This window comes from Adelges cooleyi, unplaced genomic scaffold (assembly GCF_023614345.1).
Source record: "Adelges cooleyi isolate 19-005CV unplaced genomic scaffold, UGA_ACOO_1.1 ACOO_flye_CR_arks_rails_tigmint_CR_PRNA_23, whole genome shotgun sequence".
NCBI classification, from domain to species: domain Eukaryota; kingdom Metazoa; phylum Arthropoda; class Insecta; order Hemiptera; family Adelgidae; genus Adelges; species Adelges cooleyi.
Window position 1 is genome coordinate 13,360,013 of NW_026095893.1, and position 25,886 is coordinate 13,385,898.

Below are 25,886 nucleotides of genomic sequence, written 5' to 3' on the forward strand. Positions count from 1 at the left end.
TGTGTCGATTTTATAATTTAAAATAAACTGAATGAATGGTATTATTCAAGTTTTTATACTTAACGTATCGACGGTGAGAACTACATCCGGCTGGTGCATTAGTGCGAGGCTACGTTTTGGTCTTTGTAAATGTTAATATTCTCCCCCCCTCAGAGACTTCCAACTCGGAAGCTTTTAATATTTAACTATACTCAACTGGATGATCTCTATAATACATACAATACCGATGTGATATTATAGTCACGACGTTCGTGCTTCTTTACTTATTAAAAATTACATCTTGAATGTACTGGAATAATAAATCGGATTTTTCTTCTATAAAATTATTTACATATAAATGTGCTGTTTGGGTCTAACGAACGTATCGAAATACTTTCTTATTCTTCAATAGAGTATTTCTCATAATACTTGAGTAATTGAAATGGTGAAAATCAATAGGGTACAAGGGACATATATTTCAATATTGATTTTTCCTTAATTCGACTATAAAGTTAGTATGACTATAACTATGCAGTAGGACATGTAGATAAATGTATGAATAAAAAAAATATAAATGCACTTCTTTATTGTTTTGCCTTTTAATTTTTTTTTAATAGATATGTGCATTTGTACTACCTTTTTGGTTAACACACATTTTTGTCACACCTGTTTAATATTTTGTTTGTAACAGTTTAAATGTATTTGAACTTCTATAGGAATTTTATTTTTTATGCGACATTATCATCGTTAAAACTGTTTGTTAATGATATTATGTTGGACACCCAAAGCAGATGTAAAACGTAGAATTTATTTATATATATATATATATATATATGTACTTTATAAGTTATCATTGTACATGTTACCAATTACATGATTAAACCATCAAATATAATAAATATATATGCATGTATAAAACAACCGTCAAATATATGAACTTATGTTACATAAATTCTGCTATCTCTTTTTATTTTATCTAAAATTTAGTTATAAGCAATATAATTACCCTTAAAATTCCAAATATTTTCGGACTACTTTCGGAGATCAATGACATGAGCAAATCAATAATAGATACGATAACTAGTAATCCGTCCATGATATTCCATCCTGACTTGAAGTACGGTTCTGTTCCGTAGAACATGCCGGCAGCAACGACCTGGACAAATTATATAATTCGTTTTAAATACTAAAGTTATACTTTCGATTTAACTGCAAAAAACGCAATTACTTTGACAAACATCTCGAGTGCAAAAACAACCGTAAAAACGTAATTGGCAGAGCCCAAAAACATTCTCTCGCTGCTGTCTGGCGGGATGTTCGGTCTTTCCATGGCTAATGTTATGCAATTCAGCGCTATGAACATAAGCACCGCGTTGTCGAACCATTTTTGTTTGATGAACTTTGCACACGATTTCCTTAAACTTCAATTATAATATCCGTCGTTAATGCAATTAAGTCTTTATAAAGCTAAATTAAATTAATTACAAGACAAACGTAACGTTTGAGGTATTAAACTATAAAAAAGATATTTTATTTTTTACAGTTAATCCATAATTATATCGACTTAAAAGTGTTGTATTGAGTACAATTTAAAAAAGCCAGTACAGAAGGGTCGGGGCATAGTGGGGACGGAGAGGTCACAGGTCTACAGATTTTATTTTAACTGAAAGTAATAAAATCACTTTTAAATAAACGCTTCGATGCGAATCTGTGGATAGTATGTTCAAACCAGATATAGCGGTTTAGAAAATATCGTGGGACCAACAATAATGTACTTAAAATTTAATATTTAGTCTTGTGGAGGGTGGATACGATAAGGGTTGATCGTCTGTCTATAAAAATGTACTGTCATAGTTACCCAAACATCATAATTAACAATAAAATGAAAATATTTTCATTACCTGTTGACTGTTGATTCACTCACACATAGCAACCTAGAAAACTGACTACGGCCAAAGTGTAAATTTTCCCTATTTTTGGTGTTTTTCCATAATAAAAAAAAAAATTTGACTACAGATTTTTGAGAAAATTGTGTATGTTATAGATCCATTTTAGATCTATCTTCGTTCTAATTTTCAGATCTAAATCTTTAAAACTTTGCTTGAAAAAGTGAAATAAAGAAAAAAATCCTATCCCTTCTAGGGGAAAGGGTTTATGATATTTTTTTTGGTTTGTTAATGTTTATCGATAGTAATGTTTGAAAAACAATTCAAATCAATTTGGAACTTTTTCGACTATTTTTATAAGTTACAGAGCATCGTTTTTAAGTTGAAAAATATGTAACGCTTAAAAGAAGTTTTGGTTTTCAACGCGGTGCAAAATTTATAAAGTATTTTCAAAAATGACTTGTAAAATAGAATACGATGCAATAGACTATGCTTGTTTTAACGAGTTTAAATTCGTCGAATCGGGTGTATAAAATAATTACTTCCAAATGGAAGTATTAAACTCTAGTAATTGTTAGATAGGCGCAGAGCGTCAATTCAGATGGAGTTTTTATATTATTAATAAGTTTACTTACGGGTGATTTAGTGGGAAAATGTACAGCGAGTATTCCACTCGGTCTTTGAGCCATCCTTTTTCCTCGATAAAGTAAAATACTCTGCGGATGTTGGCTTTGGGGTCTTCAGCTTCACAGTCGCAACACGGTTCGGACGATCTGTCGTCGCCCCTAGCGCAAATTTCTGAATTGCACGGCTGACAGCAGTCGTACTGACAAGTGCTTAGCACATAATTAACAGTATTCTGTGAATTAACACCAAACGCATCAATTTATTAGGTATTATCACGTCAACAATGTAAACCGTGATAAGTAATAAAAATATATAAAGTTGACTGATAGAAAACATGACAGTAAATTTCAAAAATGTATTACAATATGTTTTTTATTTTCTCCCATTAAGAGAGGTTAGACTCTTAAATAAAAATTGATACTTTTGGTGTCCTCGGTGGCAAGTCATAAGCTATGATTTGAACCGAGAATTGCGGAAATGAGAAATGTTTGCCTTTCCAATTTTGTCAAGAAAACAAATACTTTGGACGCATGTTTAGTATATTATAATTATTATTCTGTGTCGTGTTTTAAATGTAAAATTATTCCAATGTATTTCAAAGACGAGCATCTTTTATCTGCAGCGAACAATGGTCTATTTTTGTGATAATGACTGCATGTTATTGAAAATATCTAAATTCAGTTTTTTTTTTAATATTATACTTAACAACTTTTTAAAAATTCTGTTAAACAATACTTTTACGAGTTCGTTTGTTTCAGTATCCAGTTATCAATTAGAAATTTAGGTACAATAAAAACAATAATTTAATAAGTATTAAATTAAACGATGAACAACAACAATGAATATAAATATATTCATCAATGTTTTTTTTTTTTAAACAATTGTTTACTGCACAAAGCGGGGTCTAGTCTACTCAATCTGTTCGTATAAACATAATTTTTCATGCGCCGCTTTTATAAATATTAAAACCATTAGATTTGTGTCTGCAGTAAAATATGTATTTACATACGCTTGGTAAAAAAAAAAACAAAATGAAAAATGTACTTTTTTCTTTACTGCAGTTGATGATTTATGTATAACAATAAATATATTATAGAGCCTATAAAATAAATAAACTTAAAGAATTTATAGTATAAATTATGAACATATCCAGTATCTAAAACTGAAGTATTTTCAAAAACAGACGAATTTACTTAATAATATAGTGTGTAGATTAACTCCTAAAATGTTAATTCAATTAATAAACAGTCTAAAATAATTGATTCAGATAATTATTTTGTAGGTGAATCATTCAATGAGATTTAAGATAAACGCCATGATTGGTAAACCATAAAAGCTAAAATAATAACATGATGACAAAATAAAAAAAAATAAATAAATAATGATGTTATTGTTTCCAGTTTTTACTCTATCTTTTACTGTTTATCACACGAAGTGCCCACCGACCAAAATGCCTTCCGAGTTTATTTATCTAGGTTGGCACTTTTAGGTGAAATTACGAATTAATAGAGCAAGCAAGCAATTTTATTGACTTGTGTATTATTCTATTTAAGATGCTGACAAGGCGAAAATGAGTTCTGCAAAGTCAGCTTTCCACAGTTGATATGTACATATAATTTACCGCTTGAATGTCATGAGGACTTGTAGAAATTATTTGTTTTTAGGTTGGGCTCTACATTTCCAACGCTCTACCAGTCATATCAATAAAAATATAGTTTCATTTATTTATGTGAAATAATTATTTACTAAATATATCAATTAATTATATTGTAATTATACAGTAAATTGTATTTTAATGTTTTTATATGTTTTAAAATAGCAGCCAAAAAAAGTATTTGTATTTATGTAAATACATTAAACTATTCCATTTAGATCGATTTTTAAGTTAGATTATTTTAATGAAATAATCTTTTATATAAGTTGTACTACTTAAATGTATGATTTTATAGACTATTATAATATACTAATACAAAGTATTTTAAAACGTTTCCTGCATTGTATTTAAACCCAAAATTAAATAACTAATTTATCTCTATCCTTTGATGTATAAACTATACTGCTTTTATATTATTACTATTTTGTTTTCACAACAAAATTAATAGGATTTTTTAACCGTTCTAGTTAGTGTAAATTATTGTGTATGTTTAACGTGTAGCGTTGTATACGAGTATATTCAATTGGGAAATAATATTTTTTAATGTTTTTGGAATAATAATTTGTTAAAAAGTTGGTAAAATTAAAAATAATTTATGGGTTGTGATCGTACTTTTATATTATTCGTGGAATCGATGCATAACGAACACTGTGCATAAGTAGGATGCTATAGATACATATCTTTTACACCGATTTACTATTGTTATAGTCAGGCACAAGACACAAACAAATACTAAGTTCGACGGATCGCATTGTATTGTCTCATCGCCACGAAAGTTATTTTCATCAAATCAAGAAAGTTAAAGGAAACTAAATGTATAACAGGTTTGTTAAAATATGGTTTTATTTCAAACTATAGTCATGTGACTAAGTTAATAAACCAAAGTATGTACTAGCATTTACATTAAAACGGTTATAGAAAATCTTTCAGATTTAGAATGTTACAGCTTCTAAATTAAGTTTTAAAACGTGTATTTAAAAGGTAGTATGTATGATAAAATCTCAAAGGAAAACTTGTTTACCTAGTAAATTAATAAATGCATTGCACGAAATGCGTTTTCGGTGAGCAATAATGTTTGTTAATTAATACATTATTATTATTATTAAGACATTAAAAGCATTCGCAATACTTTAAGATATTATAGCATACAACTTGTATGGCTTCAGTGCGAGCAAACTAGAAAGGTATCAGATTAAATGTTCCTTTTCAGGTCTCTTCGTAATTGTTCGGCCCGATTATATCCTTAATCCGATTTATTGACGTCGATGGGTGAAAATTCTTTATCTACATTGCAATAATTTTCTAATAAACTGTGATTTATATTATCAACAAGCGCCAATTCAAAGTGTCTGTGTTTTATATTTTTAATAATAGACCGTACAAAGTGACGGTTTACCAGAATTATATATATATACCTAATATATAATGTAGGCAAGTATCGAAATACTCTTACATTAATATATTATTATAATGTAATGTATTATAATGCTAAAAACGATATTTATTTTAATTCAATAGATAATCGTTGAGTGACTAAAACTTGTTTAGGCTCAATAATATAATTGATAATATATTTAAGTTTAAAACCAATGTATCGACTGTAAATATGAATTTTTTTAATAAAATTACAAAGGCTGTCGATATTAAAGTAAGTAGTTCGTGTAAGTATGCTTTATTGTCCTGTAAAAGAAGACATTTACTTTACATTAAGCAAATTAAAATGTTTTGTAAAAAATAGAGAACACTCACAGTTGAGACATTTTGCTAATGCCTTGTCTGAAAGATCATTAAGAAGACAGTTTGGCATACTATATTACCTACGTTTTGGACCCTAAACATAAGCCGTAATGCAGCGGACTGACCATTAATGTTCCTTAACACCCTACGCTTTGAGAGAAATCGTTATCATAATGAAACGACATAAATACTGAGAGAAAAAAAATGTAATATTGATATGTAACTATTATATTATAGTGTTAGAATAAAGTAAATTAAAAATGTTTTAATAACATAGGTTAGTCGTCTTGGCCATATTAATTCAAATAAAATTACAATCATCTACATATAAAAGTATTTGGATTTAGGTTACATTATTTAATATTATAAAGGTATTTAAAAAATATTAATTATATATATATATATATATATATATATATAATCTTACCTGCTGTAGTGAAGACGTTGGTCTATCAATAGTGTTGTATTCCGACAATATATTATTATTGGTAGTGCGGAAGTTTGGAGATTGATTTTTTGAAAAGACTCCATTGCATTGGAAGTGGTCTTGCGCATTTTTACTATGTTTAAACAAAAAATGATAAAAGGATGCTTCTTGGTAAATGAAAACAAATATATTACCTTGCATTTCCTAAATTGCTATTGTTATTTAAAACTAACATTCCTTGATCGTCGGTTTCGATGTCAGTGTTATTGCTTTTTGATTTTCTTTTAAGCGATGGTCGAGATATTTTCCACGAATATCGCCTTTGAAGCTTTTCTCCATTTTCCCCGCTATATGAAATTAAAATTTAAAAAAAAATGAACTTTTATTAATTTTGTAAGTAATTTTTGTACGATAATGAGTTATTATGAACGTGTAAACAATTAAATATAAAAACTCTAATTGAGTAAATTTATTTTTCCATAAGTCACAAAATTAAAATATCTTTGAAATAATGTAAACAAAATTACACTTTTGAAACAAACGTGTTGTCCTCCTTGTTTTTTATTTTTATTCAACTTTTCAGTAAATTTCACGTAATTGGAACAACTATATTAAAATCGTATTTCCTGTGATGAATGAAAATTGATAAAAACAGGAAAGCATTTTTGATGCGTTGTAAAGGAACAAATAACAATACGTGGTACAATTCGGTATACAGAAGTCGAATGGTGCGTGCATTATTTTATATAAAATACATTTTTATATAAAAGTTGAGTAAAAAAAACTAATAATATGAAAAATATTCGATTTATATAACAATGCATTTAATTTGCTTAGTAGGTACGTATGTCCTAATTTTTAAAAATATATAAACTAGACAAAATATATTACAATACTACCTAAATCACACACCTGTATAAATACAGTAAATATTGATTTTTAGTTTTTATAAAATTTGAAATTATTCTTTATATCTTGCGTTGTTTAGTATTTATTAAATAATCAACAGTATTTCTATTCATTACTACAAGTAGTGGTCTTTGTGGATCATATAAACTGAATCTTGAAGTTGAACCCTACTATCATTGTATATTGAATCGACCTAAACTAAAATTCTACTTAATATTATAATAAATATATTATGAATTGATCGACATTAATTCATAAACATTTTAATAACAGATAACAGTATAAAATATAATTATGTGTTATTTAGTACTTAAAATGCTTCAAGAGCTAAGAGTACCCGCGTAATATTTTAACTGTTTGGATTTTAAAGCGAATTTACCAATTCATGAATAATAATTTATTTATTTTTATAATTTAAGTACTGAAAAAGAGTAAGTACGATAAATAAAAAATATTTTTATTTTCTTATAAAGTAATACTTTAAGAGAACGGAATACAAAAAATAATTTGGAAAACCAGTTAAATTAAATGTAAAATATACTAAAAACGTTTTTAACTATAGGATTCTTATGATTTTTTTTTAATACAGAACTAATGAGGGGGACTACCCCTCATTAGTCATCGTTTATTTAAAATTCATATGACTGAAAGTAATAAAATTACTCTCAAAAAAACGCCTTGATACGATTCTATAACTAATATATATATAGCAATACAATTTGGGTTTGGCGCACCGTTTTAGAATTAGAAAATTGACTTTACCATAATGTGCTCTCTTTAAAGTTTTTCTTGCATTATAACCAGAAACGATGGCGGCAAAAACTCTTGGAGAGTTATGAAGGCCAGAAGAAGAAGAAGATAACCAGAAACGTATTTGGACATTGTGTAGCTCGGGGTATCTTTTTTACAGTCCATCTTGTCCTTAAAGTATCTATGATTTATACATTCGTCCTCTTATGATGAATTAAAAATGTTCTGTTCTTACCACCACGGGATATTTGTCCCCTTTCCCCCAAATAAGGCCCTGATAAAAACCTTATTATTCTAAATTAATTAAATGCTTACCCAGACACATCTTCGGGTATGGTTTCGAAACTTTGATTGCCGGTTAACTTAAGAGGACTTGACACGAGCGTGGTCTTGTTGTTGATTTTAGGGAACTTCGAAGCACTTTGTAAGCTGTTCATCGACGAGCGCTATATAAAATGAAAACAAATTAATATGTATCAGTACAATTTAAATAAGCGCACTAGATAATTTTAACAATTAAAACAATTTGACACATAAAATAAAACATAATTATGAAATTCGCCAACCAGTTTCAGGGAAAATGTCCAACTTCTTATTGATTATAACTATGTGCTAAGGGTTAAATGTTTTCGAAACTTGTTTTATAAAATCTTACTTCATTAATTTTCTATTAAAAACTTTCTAAAATAGCCCAGACTTTGTCAAAGGAGTATTATAATAAAAAAAAAACGACAACGTTTTTAGACAATTGTGTTAAGCGTTTGAACGTCAATCACATTATACCCTTTTAAGCTAATTGAAAGTTTTTACAAGACTGAACAAATTAAATATATATCGTTATAAAATCATTACATAGTACTTTATGCTGATGATATATTGATCGCTGTTAAACTTTTTGATCTTGATGGGACTTTTTTTCTTGTCGATTAATTTTGTGAATTACAATATTTTGTGATCAATGATGTGTTTCATCAGTCATCATAATATTGATGTCAATTATCCCAAGACGTTTTATACATATGCATCAAAGATATATTGTATTTTTTTTTTTTAATAGAAATCAAAATAATTAAATATAAATTATGTGTTCAAGTTTTATGTATATGTTTTCCCTAAACAACGGGTTTTAAACAATCTGCATGCTAATTATATCGTATGAAACTAACCGTAGAACAATCGATAGAGTCCATAGAAAACCCACTGCCGTTTGTGTCAAACGGCAAGAACGTATAAGGCGTTAGTGATTGATACCTCCTGAAATCTTTAGACTCGAATGTAGCATTTGGCGAATCTTGTGGTGTAGCCGCCGTGTGTGTAATAATTGGTGGTACAATAGTCATTGCGTTTTCTATGAGATACAAAATTAATAACAACACAATTAAATTTTGTTATACTAACAAATAATATTAAAAAATTTTAAAGATAAAATAGGTATGTACTACAAAGATTTTTATTTATTTTCATGTAAAGAAAGTAGTTTATTTTTCGCAATAATTTGTTTTTTTTTTTTTATTAAAGTAAATATTTAAATTAACGATACATCTAATAATGTAAATTCTCGTCTTACATTTTTACAGTTCCTATTTATAAATATGTTTTTTTTTCTAACTAGGCTTTTGTTGATCTTATGAATTATGTATGTGTTTGTGGTACACGGATTTTAATTTTCTATAGTTTTGGCAACTATACATGAAATATATTTTTATATGAAACTCGTAACAATAAGACTATATAATATGTGACTTCATTGTTTGAAATTGGGTAAATATGTACTTCGTCATACTATGGGTAAAATGAATCAAAAGCTATTGAAATATGTATGAGTTCATTCTGAATATCAACAAAAATGTGAAAGTTTTTCTTATTGCAAAAGCTACTATAAGCCGTTTGTTTTTTACTCATAAAACACTATTTGAGGTTTACTAGTGTTATCGAATGGCGAAGGAGAAATAATATAAAACATTACCATGGTTACTCCGATATGATAAACAAAAAATCAATATTTTATTATGATCTCACAGTAAGATATATTATTAAATAAAATGTAACGACATATCTCTTAAAACTAGTATTTTTAATTGATTGTATTCCATAATAGTGACTTTTACTCGATGTTCATTATAATATGTGATGGCAGAAAATTGATTAATACTTAAAATTGAAACCATATTTTTAATTGATATCGGTCTCAGCAAGCCGTGAAAATAATATACAAGATAATAATTACTGAGCTCCTTCTTTCCGCCGAACTTTACCGTATTTACGAGAAATTGAAACCGCCTGAAACTCGGCAAGACGATTATTTTTTTGCTTTTTCTGACCCCGTTTCCAATAAATTAACCTTATTTGATCCCCCGAGTTTTGAGATAATACCCGGCGTCACGAAATATTTAAGAAAAACAGTATGTTATTATTTTATTTAGAAATTAATTTCGGTACCTTGATTCTTGTGCAGGTTGCATTTATTTAGTAGTACTTCTCTGTTTTGATTTTCGATCTTAAGCTCGGTAAACGGTTTGGCGTTATAATTTTTTTGTTCAATACAAACTTCGCATTCGCCTTTTTCTTCATAACACGAACAAGTACATTTGCACCATGACGATTGCTGTTGCCTTTCCATTTCTCTCCGTTCTCTCTCGCGACGTTCATTGCGCTAAAACGACAAAAACGCTTTTTCAAACAACGCACTACACAGTCGTTGCCAGATAACTTGGCACAGCTGCGACGGCGCGAAAACGCAAAGCCAGGGGTTCTCTGTGGTTAATGTTGTTTTTTTTTTGTCTATTATGCCTTGTCGAAGCATAGTTGATAGTTTATTTTTTATAAAATTTATAATAAAAGTAATAATAGTAAAAACAACGACAATAATATGAACCGTCGCGTCCGAACTATGCTCGTCCTAGCCGACGAACGGTCGAGGAAAAAGACTAGTTTGGGATACAATTGCTGATAAACGCCGCCGCCATACCGACTTATCTGGCAACAACTGTACCCACCTGTATATTAATAATGGTAGTTGCATAAAATTCTTGATCTAAATTAATGTAATTGTTAATGCGTTAGTTAGTCAAAAGAAAATTACGATTTATTCGATTTCTCTAACTAGGGTCACACTTTCCTCGGATGAAGAATATTAAGGTCACGAGCTTGAGTAATTTATTTTGAAATGTCATCAAAATATTTATTTTTTTATCATTTTTAATCGTTTCAAACGTAATCAATATTTACCAGCAGATACATTTTTTTGTTAATTACATTTACATTACCCGAGTACTGAGTAACGTTTAATAATGTTTTGTGTCCAGGAATAAAACATCAATTTTTTTCTACAGAAAGAACCCCAAATAACCTAACCTAACGAGTTTTTATTTTTTCTGTTTTTTTCTATATTACTGTTGGTTCTACGAGAAGGGAGTCAGATCGTAAAAATACACCTCTTGTAAATTGTACAATAATTATTACAGAGAAGGGAAAGGTGTTGTGAGTAATGAGGCTCGTGGTAAAACATATTATTGCACCTACTGAGGCAATTTTGCAAGTTGCATTGGGCCATATATTTTCCCAAGTGGACATTTTTTTATGAAATTTGGTGGCAGCACTGTTTGAGTAGTTCTACCAAAGTACTGATAGTGAAATTGATCTTGGTGGAAAAACGTATCAAACATAGTTAACAAACATGGCTACCATTACAGTTACGTCGTCCAAAATTGAAATTCGCGTAGTGATCAGACTTTTATGGTTAAAAGTTGCAAACAAGTACAAATTCACAGGGAGGTGTGTGAAGTATATGGTGAAAAGGTTAGATAAGATTGTGACTGGTGATGAGACGTGGGTTCAGCGTTTTCAACCAAAATCAAAGAGAAGTTTGATTGAGTGGAGAACCACAACTTCCCCGCGCAAAAAAAAAGCCTAAGTCTAGTTACATCTGCTGGAAAAGTGATGCTGACGCTGTTTTCTGATAACAAGACGTTGTTTATTCAGAGTTTATGCCAAAAGGAAGAACGGTCAACTCGGCTAACTACTGTGAAACCCTCAAGAAACTGATAAAGGACCGACGACCAGAGAAACTGTTAAAAAGAATTGTGTTTCTCCATGACAACGCAATTCCACATTCAGCAAACGTTACGAAGGAACTTCTCCAAAAATTCAAGTGGAAAGTTTGGGAACACCCATTCTACAGTCCTGATTTACCACCGTGTGATTTTCATGTGTTTGAGCCCATGAAAAATAAGCTAGCTAAAAAGCGATACCACTCAGATGAAAAAGTAAAAGATGCCACTAGCGACTGGAGTTCACAAACTGGACGGCAGTTTTTCGAACAAGGCATTTACAAACTCGTTCAGAGATATGAAAAATGTAGAAATTTGTTTGGTGAATGGTGATTATGTCGAAAAATAGTATAAATTGAGTACTTTCCGATAAAATGATTTGTTTTTAAAATATTACTTTTTGAATAATGACCCAATGCAACTTACTTTTTGATGGCCCTACGCAATAGGAACACAATCTCAGGACTTTTTTTTTAAAAATCATGAAAATGTTATATGTCTTATAAACTAGCGAAATCACAGACATAATTTTTTACTACTCAATTTCCCGTGTGCCTTAACTTTTTATTTTAATGTTAACTTATTATCTTTCTTATTAAATAACTGTTCAGCGATTTTAAGTTAACAGATTGTGCAGCATTATTGAAATCCTAAATTATATTTTTTTTATTTGAAATGGGCCATATTATATGTTTTTGATGACTTTTATTACCTCTGAAGAAAATCCTTCGACCAAGATTGCTACAAGTAAATTGAACAACACATAATTGCCAAAAGTCATCAGCGTCACAAAATAAAGTGCGGCCCAATGGCTCGTTTTCTCCATTCCATTAAATAGCACTATATTCCAATCTTCTTGTGTAAGTATCTGTATAAAGTTTAAAAAAAAAAAACCAATATAATTCAATTTAATGAATGAATATACATTTTATTCTTTGCTATCATGCAACGTTTTAATTAAGAATATATAAATTAGTTTCATTTCCCCCGAAAAAACTTTAACGGACATTATGTGTATCGAAAAAAGTTTATGGTTGAATGACTTAAAATTTGTGTTTTAGAAAAATTGTAGTTCTAGGACATAGTAAAAAGCGGTTTTAGAAAGCATAAAGTGAAAAAGGACTATATTATAAAAGCAAATGACCATCTGTCGTATTAAAATGGCCTTTTTTGTTTGGATTAATCTATTATTCATAAACATAGTAGACAACTTAAAGTACATTTGCTAATGGTCTAGCTAATTATATTTTTTTAACTATAATGTAATAATGGCACAAACGCATTTTACTATTGAACAATATTTTTATACAAAAATAATTATTTATTTTATTTTTATTACTTATTAACAATAACAATACTAATTGATGTTAATAGCAATATATATTAAATTAGAACTTGTACTTTTTATGAAACTCGCCTTTTAATGATTATATTTTATTTTTTGTGTCACTAGTGCAATACCATATATACTTTAATATATTATTAATAAGCTGTATATATTTTTGCTATGTTCTATACTTTACTTTTTAGTAAATATTTTACACTTTTACAATTTGGGCTTTTAGCCCATATAAATATTAAATAACTTTTAACTATTTATTTAACTGATTATATTATCACTGCATTAAAATATTATACTGTTATGGCTGTGTATGTTTTATAATAGTGTGTTATGTATTACCCATGATCACTTATCTGATCATGCTATTAACTACTGGGCCAAATTCATCATACAGCAAGTTTAAACATCAGCAACTTTAGTAGAATCGTACACCAAAGATACTTTATTAGGACAATAGTTGAAAAACTACCCATATTTCCCTTAAAAATTGAGAAACACATAAAAAATATATATTTTACAACTAAAACATGCTGCATGCCATAACTTTCCAGATCATCTTAAGACCTCTCCAAAAGGGTTAGAGACATTTTCTTTAGTTTTAGTTTTTTTGAATTGTAAGTCTTAAATTCGGCTGTTGGTGTACTTCCGTTTATTGATAAGGGAGGACAAACTTAATAAAGATTTATGACATGGCCGACTAAATGCTTCATTCTCGCTATGCGCTGAAGTCACAGAACAATGTTCAGTTTTTTTAGTATTATTCAACACAGTGAACAACGAGTTAGGGTACGTTGAGAATAAGCGTATAGCCCAACCGTCAATTTTTTATTTAGAGATAAATTGTATAAAAATAATTAATTTTTAGTTTCTGTAGTAATGTATTTTTCAAGTATTTCTTTGTTCTAGAAAACACTTGCATTTTATAACGAGGTTTCAGCTGATAGGTTCGAGAGATTGTGTTAATCGGTCAGAAAAATGTTTGTATTAAATAGTATTTTTTAAAAATCGAGTCAACGTATATAAAATGGTATTAGTATGATAATTAGTATTATTATTTATTATAATTAAAAAACTGCGATACAATGTAGACATTTCATTTCGATGGAAATTTCTACTTAATTAAATTGAAATTCTATTATTAAAAGCTATTTTAAATAATTACCTATTATACACAAAAAAAGGAAACTTTAATACAAGACTATAATTGTTTTATTTTATTTTACTATTGATTTTTGTAAATTGCGTTTGTCCATTATTATCTAAGTACTCAGTAACCTACTTGAAAGACGGTGACAGTAGCCCAAAGTACATTATTAAAATGTTTTCGATCGCAGACGCACAGGGGATGTTTAGTGACAATTTCTTTGCAGTTGCATTCACGGGCTCCGTTCCCGTACATGCAAAACTTACCACCGAAAAGATACATTCCGAGAATGCTGCAAAGAATGTTTTTTTTTTTGTGATAATAGAAACAAATATAACTGTTATATGTACTGACAAACATTTATTTATAAAAAAATTCCCCTGTTAAAATAACAAATTAAAAAAAAATAAAAATCATAAATTATATCAATCTCATGGCTGAGTATCAAGACTATACTCGTTGAAATTTAGATACATCAACATTTTTTAATAACCAAAACACGTCACGTGTACGTTAAATTTCGTATACGTTATTTACTTACATTTTATGAAGGCGCCGTCCCCGTCTATTATGTATATTATCGTATACGGTATATACATAACTAAAGATGCCTAAAATTACGTGTTAGAGGATTCATATTGTTAACGGTATATTCCTAAGGACCGAACTGGTCGGACACGACTAATGACGGCACAATGTTTTTGTTTAACCATGCAAGACTATAGTGGTAGCATGAGGACAAGTTTAGAGTGACAGAGGCGAGTTAAAATATAATCGTATGTTTAAAATACGTGGCGTACTGTTAAACATAATTATCTATTAAGTAGGTACATAATAATTCGGATGAAGTGACTGGGTCTACAGAGTCGAGTATGCCCTACGGTAAATACTATAAAAGGTTGACTACATGTCTATGTCGGTATATGAACTGTGACAGGTGTGTCACAGTGTTTGTAATGTTGCTATATTTTACACTAAAGGCAGAGTATAGGTATGCGATATATTATGATTATTTTCCATTACGCCTGTTGAAACCCTGAAAAATATGCTCTGTGTGCACAGACAATTTTTTTACATCAAACGCGTTTGATTATAATAACATTATGTGTTAAATTTATGCGTGTAAGCTTAGTATTAAAATATTGAAATTATTTTTGCCAGTGCGGAGACAGAAAAAGTTACAAAGTAATGCGTGTGTTATTACAATTAAAATATAGTTTACACTATAAGGTATTGTAATCATCAAAGCGAATCGTCTTGGTTCCAACAGGCTCTTGTGTAATCGTGATGCTAGCATGTTTTCGTTAGCAATAAACATCCACTTGTGTGCGTACTACCAACAACATAAACCAATATTAACTTCAACGGCGCTTTAACAACTAGTAGGAAAGTTAGTTTTCAATACTGGTTTGACGATTTTCGATGCACATTAGTTTTAAATTTAATATTTAATTGTACCCACTTATTTGTGCGTCTCAATGAAAATATAATTATAAAAAATATATTGTATACTAAAAAGAAATATCATAAATCAGTATATAATTCTTGAAAATACACGAAAAAGGAAATACGCAGTAAAATATTTTTGGTTGTGTTAAATGTTAGAGCTTATTTAAATTGTATGTGCAAAACCAAGCGTTAAATAGTAATACAGAAAGACCAGTATATTTATGTTAGTCAGAGTAGAAAATAAGTATGGGTCATTCCATGCCAAATCACCTGATGTGTGTGCGAGTGGTTTTTTGAAATGCCTCAAATTTACATACCCTATGCAGATAGTTCCATAAAATCAGAAAAGTAAAGAAAAAAAATGTTTTTATGTATGTAGAACATTTGGTAAAAGTTTTATAATGGAGACTTTATTTTACTACGACTTTAAATTTCTCAAATTTTGTGTCCGAAGACTACAATGAGAAATTCAAAATCTTACAGCTCCTAGTAAAAAAAAGTTTCCATTACAAAAATTTTGCCAAATGTTCTACATACATATAAGTTAGTGCTTAAAAAATTTCAGTATTTTTTGTTCATGTCATAACAAGTTATAGGCTTTAAGTATAGCACTTTTTAATAAAATACCAAACTTTGAAGTTTTTTGTACTTCACAAAAAAAAAATTGTTAAAAAAAAGTTTTGAATCAAACAAGTGTAGTATGACGTATGAGAATAAAAAAAAAAAAGTTATAAAATTTCGACCTTAAGTCAGTAAAAATATTGAATGAAATTTTTAAAATTTTGAATTTGTGTTTCAGTTTTTAAGTACTTAAGTTTTTAAATATTTGAAAAAAATTTGTTCAAGTATATTATGAAAAAGAACACTTAAATTAAAATTGTTCATTGAAAGTTCCATTACGATATCATAATTAGTCATTAAGTGACGTGATCGTGAACTTATGGTGTTTTCACAATCAATTTTCGGAATATAGCATCGCCTAAGTCCAAAAAAATTATTAAAAAATGTTTTACTTCACTTTTCTGATTTTATGGAACTATCTGCATAGGATATGTAAATTTGAAGCATTTCAAAAATCCACTCGCACACACAACAGGTGATTTGGCATGGAATGACCCTAGGCGTATTAAGAAAAAATGCCCAAGAGAATTCATTTTGCTGCGAGGCGTTGGCATATTAAAATATAAATTAAAAACTCGTTCTTGCATAGAGAGTTGAATTTTTTTTAATTTTATTAAGTGACTCGGATTTCAGAGAGTTGATACACGTATTTAGAGTTGATACGGTATATATTAAACTATGGGTATGTTGTAATTGATTGAGGTGTCCTACTGGGATTTCATAAAGAGCAATAACCATTAAACCAAATTATAGCATGACTTTGGGATGCCCTAGGGACTATATAGATATGCTTTACGATCAAGAAGTTTTCACATTATTTTATAACGAACGTCTATATGATTTTTTTTAGAGACGCGAATTGCTGATTATGTAAAATTATACTTTCAGAAAATTTAGTAATGGAATTATAGCATACGATGAAAATTTTGGTGTACATTTTAATTTTATTTGTTTTTCAAAAAAAAAAATATATATATATATATGTAGATAAAAGTATTTTTAGTTACTTATAAATAAAAACTTGTTCATTACCGTGATTTAGTACTTACACTGTACTTTACTTAAGTGCACGGATATTAAGTCAGAATAGTAGTATTATAAATTAAAAATAAAAATTGTTTTTCATTAATAGTATAATAATATAAAATTATAAAGTAATTGGTGAATTATTTCTAAGATTTTATTAATTTCTAGGCAGGCACGTATATTTCAAACGTATTTTATTCTTTACTTAGTTACATTCATACACGAGGAATAATAAAATCGTATTCTTTTATTTTAAAGGCTCTTAATAAACGAAAAAATAACTTAATGATTTCACTCTCTTTATGCACGAACGAGTTGATGGTGTAATAATTAGAATTTTGACGAGATGCAATTTCATCAGAAAGACAGAGAAAATCGTATACAAATAGGTTGAGGTTGTCCGATAAAATGTACCTGAAACACAGTGACTAATGCCCATAACAACGAGTCAAAATTTTTTCTGTCGCACGCTACATCATCAGGGGTTCCATCGTCCTTTCGGCTACAGAATTTACATCCGAATAAGTTCATGCCAAGAATACTACAAAAATATGAATCGTTAATTTTATTTGTAAATTATATATTATTGTTTGGCATATTTATAATATGTATAAATATATTTTTATTTATACAATTAATTAGTAATAAAATTACATACAAGATCGAATTATTAGTAATTAGTGTATTCAGTCTATTGTATAAATTCTTGTTTTTATCCGTTTGAATGTAATTTCATTTTTATAAGCTTAAAAAGTAACTATAATTTGTTGATGTTTTCGTTTTATGGTTTTACAGTATATTTTTTATAGTATCTAGTTATAATACGAATTATACCCACGAGTATTAATTTTCTTTATAGCTGATTTAAATTATAATTATAGAAAAGAAGATTTTATTACTTCATATGGCAGCTAATTAATAAATCCCATGAAAAAATGTTTGGATTTAAAGCAATAAAATAATATAATTCAACGTATAAACGTTCGCCTATTGCTAATGGCACTGAAGTCAAGTCACCTTCATAAATCATTATTTTTAAAAATGTGATCTCTAAGATCACGCGTTCGCCTCTAGACTTTAATATTTCACTTTAGTTTGCTATTATATTATAAACTATACTATAAATGAGATCTTTAAATTTTGGAATGACTCCACTATATTTAGAGGCGTTATTTAAATTTGTCTAATAGGAAGGCAAACATTTAGAGCAGTTCAATTTTCATTTTACTCAGGTATTTATTTAAGCGTACCTCGTACGTTGTGGTCTTAACTGTGAACAAGATGACGAGACTTAATTATGAAAAATAACTATTAATATTTCATTATCGAAAACTTCAACGTATCTGTCCATTTATAATATTGGCCGTGGGAAAATGACACGCGCTAACAGAACAAAATATGGAAGCGAAAATATAGTTGGAATCGTTCGAATGTCGCCCCAGATTATATTACTATTTTAACTTTAGCGTCACTATAATATGATAAACTATTAAAAATATTAATACATGTATACTGTATTCAATATGTACTATACATATAAGTTAATTAACTAGAATAAATAACACGCACAGTTTTGTATTATAAAATATTATGATATATTATTCTTCAATATTCAGTTGTGCGGTGTGACGTCGCAGGTTGCCAGTATGAGCTGATACGAAAGTTGTTCGAATTAAAGCACAAACAATAGACATTGCGTAATGGGCCTTAGGTACGTTTAACATGTACACTGATAAAATACAAAACACGACACAAACGTAACAAGATGTATAGTTGTGATGGGTAAGACCTAAAATATTACAATAATACACAGTTCATGGTGATCACGTTGCATGGCGTGTGCACGAGTAAAATATATAGGGATAGTCGTGAGTTTTCGAAAATATAGTCTAGCATCGCTCTTTTTATGGTTATAATATGTACTATGTGCAATAATAATATGCCTTTATTCTGAGGTTTTCGAGCCAACGTTTTTGAAGTCTGACGGGCAACGAATACTGCTGCGGTGTATTATTGCTATTATGATTATGTTATTGATTATGGGCACACGGACTGAGAGAGGCGTTTTCCGAAAATTGGATTAACCGAGTACCGCCACATTCAAGTGTCGCGGTTTATATTGTTTTTAGAGGCGGTTGCGGCGGTGACGACGACAATGACGGTGGTCTCATGATAAAACTACCCTCGGCGAACAAAATAATTTAACGTCGTTAAAATAGCTAACACGGTTAATGCCGAACCACCGTCGCCGTTGGGTCGTTTCGGCGTTGTGCTTTTGTACACATGCAAGTGACATGACCGTTTCGTGTTGCTGCCTGCCGTTCTCGATGTTCTCGGGGGGAAAAAAAATATATATATAATAATAATAACCACGTGTGTGTGAGACTAGACTCAACGATTTGTTACCGTGAGCGTTTTTTTTTCTGCTAAATTGCCACGCGGCGGGGCCGAGGATTGCGTTCGAAACAAATATATGCCGGCGCGGGACAAAATACAAAATATGAGGGTGACAAATTGAATTTGGAGAGACGCCTTTTCGCCGCTCACTCTTCGTCGTTTTCCCTCGCGTTATCTGCCGGAGGTGAAAATAACAAACAAATAAAACAATAATAAACGCCCGAGCACCGGATGATGGTTATATGTTTTATATCGACCTCTGTCACTGCGTGAGTTCACGTTTAATATACCGACACTGCCGTGTAATCAAATTGCGGTAATGTGTGTTTTGACTGGTACAGTATATCTGTAGGAATTATAGCGGTCGACCCCTAAAATATCAACCCCGTCCATACTGTGTGTTTACTTTCCCGACGAATAGCTTAACGAATGTGTCGTCTGGCGGCGCCTTCTCGAAAATCCTACAGTTATTAAAATTCGCTACGGAATTACATGTATATTTTTTGCTAAGAGATGAAACCTCGAAAATATGCATTATTACAAACATGTCTAGCCAAACTGAAAAGTCTTGTAAGCAGCGGTTAGTAAAAAAGTTGATAATATTTATCTGATATGATTCTGGATGAAAAAATTAGTTGAAAATAGAATAAAAAAGATTTATAAATAATTAATTATTAGTATTTTTTAGCAACACGGACGTTTCGGAATTTTTTTTTCTATTTCAATAACGGTGTTTTTTACACATTTATTAAAACTAAGCATTTTTATGGCTTAAAAAAGTGTAAAATATTTCATATGTAATTCGGATTTTTGAGATCTCATTCTTGATACTCGTATTCTAAAAGGTGTATCTCGGTGATTTGAAAATAATGCATTCATTTTTTTCAGATCATCCTGATAAATACCTTGGTGTTTTATAAAACCGAATGTTTCTGGTTAATATTATTATATTAAATAAACTGAATAGCTGTAAAATGTTCAAAAAGACAAAAGGTATTCAAATCATTTCTAAAATAATTATTCTTACCTGAATATAAATATAAATAAAATGAGAAGTGAAAAGAACACGGCCACGTTGTCCATGGTTCGAAGCATGACAAACAGTTGCCGCCGTAAATTCGGCATGAAACGTACCAGTTTCAAAATTCGCAACAACCTGAAAGTTCTTAAAACACTCAAACCGGAATTGCCTTCCCTTTGACCGCTGGTGTTTTCAAACGATTGAGTCAATTCCACGATACTGTAAAAATAATACATTTGATGAGGTTATATTATTAAAAAACGGATACTACGTTTTGTGTGCAACCTGTCCAACAAACAAACATGTCAATCATGTTTTAAAAATATTTTTTAGTGATTGTAATCAGCAAACATTTAATTGTGTACCTAAATATTTAGGAACTTGAAAATTTAAAGGTCATCGGGTTATTAGTTAATATTTTCAATTTAAACGTTATTCACTGTTTAATTTATACACTAGTAATATATATTTAAACATATCGTATATAGTATATTCGATGGGGAATTAATGTTAAACATAACAATAGTCGAGTGTATTATCTGAAATATTAACGGAAAGTGCGAGTATAAAAACTTAGTGGTCAGAACTGATTATTTCTACCGTACAGAAAATACTTAAAGATTTGAAAAAACGTTAACCGAGTCTTATTGGTAAACTGTTAATTTTGAAATGTTTTATATGTACGCGAATTATAAAAAAACACCTCGACCTTTATTGTAGAAAAATACGACATAACTAAATTATGCTTTAAAAACTAAATTCTTATTTTTTACACGAATAAAACATTCTAATTTCGATGTAGAATCGTTGAGTTTATACAATATTGATTTTAAACCAAATGGGAGTGCTTCTTATTAGTTCAAGTATTTATACTCGGTTCATACCTGTAAACAACTTATAATTTTTACCGCCCCACTGGGCTTGTTTATCGTCTTTCAGAATATTTTCAATGAAATATTTTAATTCAAACTACTATGTTATATGGCATTCATGTTACGAATAATCCTGTGTAATTTCATAAATCATATCCCAAAATCAAACATTATTTTTACAACTACGTTTTATACTTAACTTTATAATTAGGTATAGTCGTTTAAAATAAGAAATTCAACGTTCAGTTTTACTTAAATGAAAAATAAAGTAACTAAGATTCTATGTTATCTGATATTCTTTTATGAAGGAATAATTGTACTATTGATCGTCTTGATTCTCAGTACTGCGTTTTTTTTTTTATAAGCTTTATCAATAAAACGTTTTACGGGTAAAAATTTACAAAATTCTTCTCCTTTCTACATACAATTAGGAAAATCACCAGTTTTTTTTTTTTGCCACTTGTATTTCTTATATTATATATTTTATATTTCGCATAAAATTAATTTTATTATCATTATTAAATTTGTATAAAATAATGCTTTACCATCATCTATTCAATTAGCGTGGCTGCATTTGTATTTTAAAGACAATTATTTTAAGATTACATACAACTGAAATATAATTTATGAATCACTTAGAGAATTCCGGGTGTTCGTGTATAAAATATGAGAAGGAAATGAGCGGGTGGGATTGAGAGAATGCGCAATAGCGTTTGGAAGGTCACCTGACTAAAACAACACGGTGTACGAACTGAAGTTTACCGAAATCTGTTATATTTACTTAAAAGAACTAAATAAAAATGTAAAGGAAATAGAGGGACGAACACTCACTAACAGGCACACTATAAATACAAATACACACACATACACATATATACATAAACAATAATTTATAGGCACTGGCACCCTTGTGTGTAAAGTAATGGGTGGTGAGCTGACCTTTGTCGATACACAAGGCACAGTACCGTCGCACCTGTTACTGAATTATGTATAGAAACCGCAAGATGTCTGACTGACAATCGCTGCAACGACATCTGGTAAGGTCATATGTGCGTTTCATGGATATATGACGTATGAAAAAAATGTTTTTTTTTTATTACTGCAGAATTGTAGTAGTATATGTGGGTGGTAGGACCGGCATGGTTGGTAGAGTGTGAAAAAGATAAACAATAAAAACATTCGGTTGGAACTTAACCAAATCTAATGCTACTATCGAATCGAAGGCTCTGGTTCTGCGGATATATTTTAATGAAAAAAAATCAAAAATTAAGACCATAAAGAATTTAATCGAATTCATACATAATGTTTATATTGTTATACTTTTATCAAACCATGAATTTTATTAGTTTTAATATTATGTGATATAAATTTTTTTGTGACTATATTTAACATAAATGGTATATGTCGGTTAAAACAGTGTATGTTTTTTCATCGTAATCATGTATTAAATCTAGAAACAGTTTTATTTAAAATAATTAATCTATATTTTATTGTTGTTGAACGGGATCACATTGTATTCTTATTGTAAAAAATATCAAAATGCTGTAAACTGTTACCTCAATATGACAATAATACCGTCGAAGACATTGAAACCATTACTGATATAACCGCATGGGCCTTCTGCGATTACTTTCAGTAACATTTCAGCAGCAAATATAGCAGAAAATACAATATTGCTATATTCTACAATGACAGTGAGCTCCTGTGGCTGTAAACACGAATTAAATAATATTAACATTTTTTTGGCCAATAAGACGGCGACATGTATAGGCCATTTCGGTACATAACTGTTCGGGGCATTTTACGTACGTTATCTGACATCGCATTATAAAAAATGTATGATGAAAAATGTCCAATACACCTTTTTAAATGTATGGATATCGAGTACTAGTTTTATTTTTACTTACACTGTTTATTGTGCCAACAAATAAATATGAAGTGATGAAGTTGTATATCAAATAAAAATGGGACACAAGTATCGGTTGAGTACTAACACTTGAGAAGAACTAAGGACTTCAAATCCATTGTTTCATCCAAGGTGAATCAGATAAAATTACTGTATGGTCTTCTTTAAGAGCTCTTAGCCGTCACAAAGAGATCAAATAAGATACATTTTTGAAACATTTTTTTTTATCCTATAATTATTTTCAAGGAAGCACGAAAATCGACAGTAAAACTAATTTTGTAGCTTTTAAAGTTTATATTGTAATTTTACTACTATTTTTTTTATTTTGAGAATTTCTACATCTACAGAAATTGTATGACATGGCTTTAAAATTATTCATTATCACAGATATATATGAATTAACCTCAAACTCGTTAACTTTAATGTAAGTCATGGAAAATATGTCGGTTTATTTATAACTTATATCTCTATGTTCAAAAATCGGTTATTTCATTTATTTCAGAAAGTTCATTCAGTATTTCTGGTGTTATACGTGATCTCAATAGGACGTCATTTCCCCAGTTAGGTAAAGGCATTTTTTCTTTACAAAATCTTAATTTAAAGATTAAACTATGATGAATAATTATTAGCTCAGTAATTAAGACTTTTTTTTTTATACTTAATTTTTTTTTCGGACTATCACATCATCCTTGACAACGATTTAAAACATTTTTCCAACTACATAGCTACGCACATTCTCTATCATCGACTAAATAATAATCGTAGATAGTTTTTTTTACCTATTTAAAATAATGAGACCTACCTAGGATTAGGATTATTTACCTAGGTTATATCGACGATTTGTTTTTATGTTAACTCAACATTCACAATTTAGAAAAACGAAAAAAGTACAATAAAAACTATTAATAAATCTATAATTAGAAAATGAATTGTAAAAAATATTTGTATTAAAAAATTATTTTCAGTAAATAATTTGCTTTTTGGCCTCAAACTAAAAGATTTAAATGCACGCATTTATTATTAAACAATTTTTGAAGGGGTGCGCGCATTTCGTAGTTACTCTTGGTTTATACGTTAATGCACCAACGACAACCGCAAAAATGTGCAGATATCAAAGTGTTTTTTTTATAATTTCGTTATGTTTATTAATCAAAAAAAGTGTTTAATCTGTGACACATTTGTACTTAATAAAAAATACTAAAATGTATCAAAATAAGTTAATATAAATAACAACAACGTAGAGCGTTGATAGTTGTATTTAAAATGATAAACATCCAATTGTTTAATTAAATAGTTCAACATTTAAGATGATAACATTAATTAAGAAGTATTTTAAAAACCATATATTCGTAGATGTAAAAATCTATCTACATTGACCGCCTTTTATTACATTAAATTGTTTTCATAGTTTATTATTAGGTTCAAATGTGATATTCTATACATATTTTTAAGCAGTTACCTGATTATGGTATTCTATACCCATGCTGAGCGTGTTGATGAGTATTGCGAGCAAAATGCACTGTTGAAATCGTCTGTGGTTGACAAGGAGCTTTATACACTCTCTCAACAGGGAACAGCCCACCAGACAATAAATCTGTAGGCAACCCACTGCGTCGGTGAGACAAGCTTTGTTTTTACTTTCCAAATGGTCATCTTCTACCATTAACTCTCCTTCCGATTGCCTGTCCAGCTGGAGAACAAGGATAAATAACGTTATGATGTTGTAAATAAAAATAATTTTAATAAATAGTTACTGCGAAAACACTTACAAGTGAGGGATGCCTTGTCCGGTTGTTGCGATTCACGTTTTGCATGATAGTCGCCACAGGGACGCCACCGGTTTTGCTTAGTGTCTTTAGCAAGGATGTTAGTGCGGATTGGCCTGTGGGAAGAGCCGCCGACAGGGCGCCGCTCAACGCCAAAAGTTCCTGACACGTCATGTCCTGATCGACTGGTACAGTTGTAGTATTATTGGTCTAAACAATTACAAAATATCTGTAGTATACAATAAGTTTTATGACGAATAGCGTAACCAGCAATAAAAAAGCATGGTTTATTTTTAAAGCGGTCATCATTTACATTTTTTTTTT

General features: G+C 29.6%; 1 protein-coding gene across 3 annotated transcripts in view; it reads right to left on the minus strand.

Annotated features, from left to right (window-relative positions):
• LOC126835469 (voltage-dependent T-type calcium channel subunit alpha-1G) overlaps positions 1-25,886 on the minus strand; it is a 126,496-nt gene that overhangs the window by 12,760 nt on the left and 87,850 nt on the right. For 2 of the 3 annotated variants that reach the window (XM_050568085.1, XM_050568084.1), the window contains exons 13-26: positions 25,566-25,772; positions 25,256-25,486; positions 23,447-23,598; positions 21,025-21,237; positions 14,640-14,796; positions 12,731-12,886; positions 10,409-10,622; positions 9,136-9,317; positions 8,285-8,415; positions 6,505-6,657; positions 6,311-6,443; positions 2,501-2,724; positions 1,208-1,400; positions 986-1,135 (exon numbers count right to left, since the gene is read on the minus strand). In XM_050568085.1, the coding sequence (XP_050424042.1) occupies positions 986-1,135; positions 1,208-1,400; positions 2,501-2,724; positions 6,311-6,443; positions 6,505-6,657; positions 8,285-8,415; positions 9,136-9,317; positions 10,409-10,622; positions 12,731-12,886; positions 14,640-14,796; positions 21,025-21,237; positions 23,447-23,598; positions 25,256-25,486; positions 25,566-25,772 (2,496 nt within the window). Of the gene's footprint in view, positions 1-985; positions 1,136-1,207; positions 1,401-2,500; positions 2,725-6,310; positions 6,444-6,504; positions 6,658-8,284; positions 8,416-9,135; positions 9,318-10,408; positions 10,623-12,730; positions 12,887-14,639; positions 14,797-18,014; positions 18,142-21,024; positions 21,238-23,446; positions 23,599-25,255; positions 25,487-25,565; positions 25,773-25,886 lie in introns of all 3 variants that reach the window. The other variant, XM_050568086.1, reaches the window with a different exon arrangement.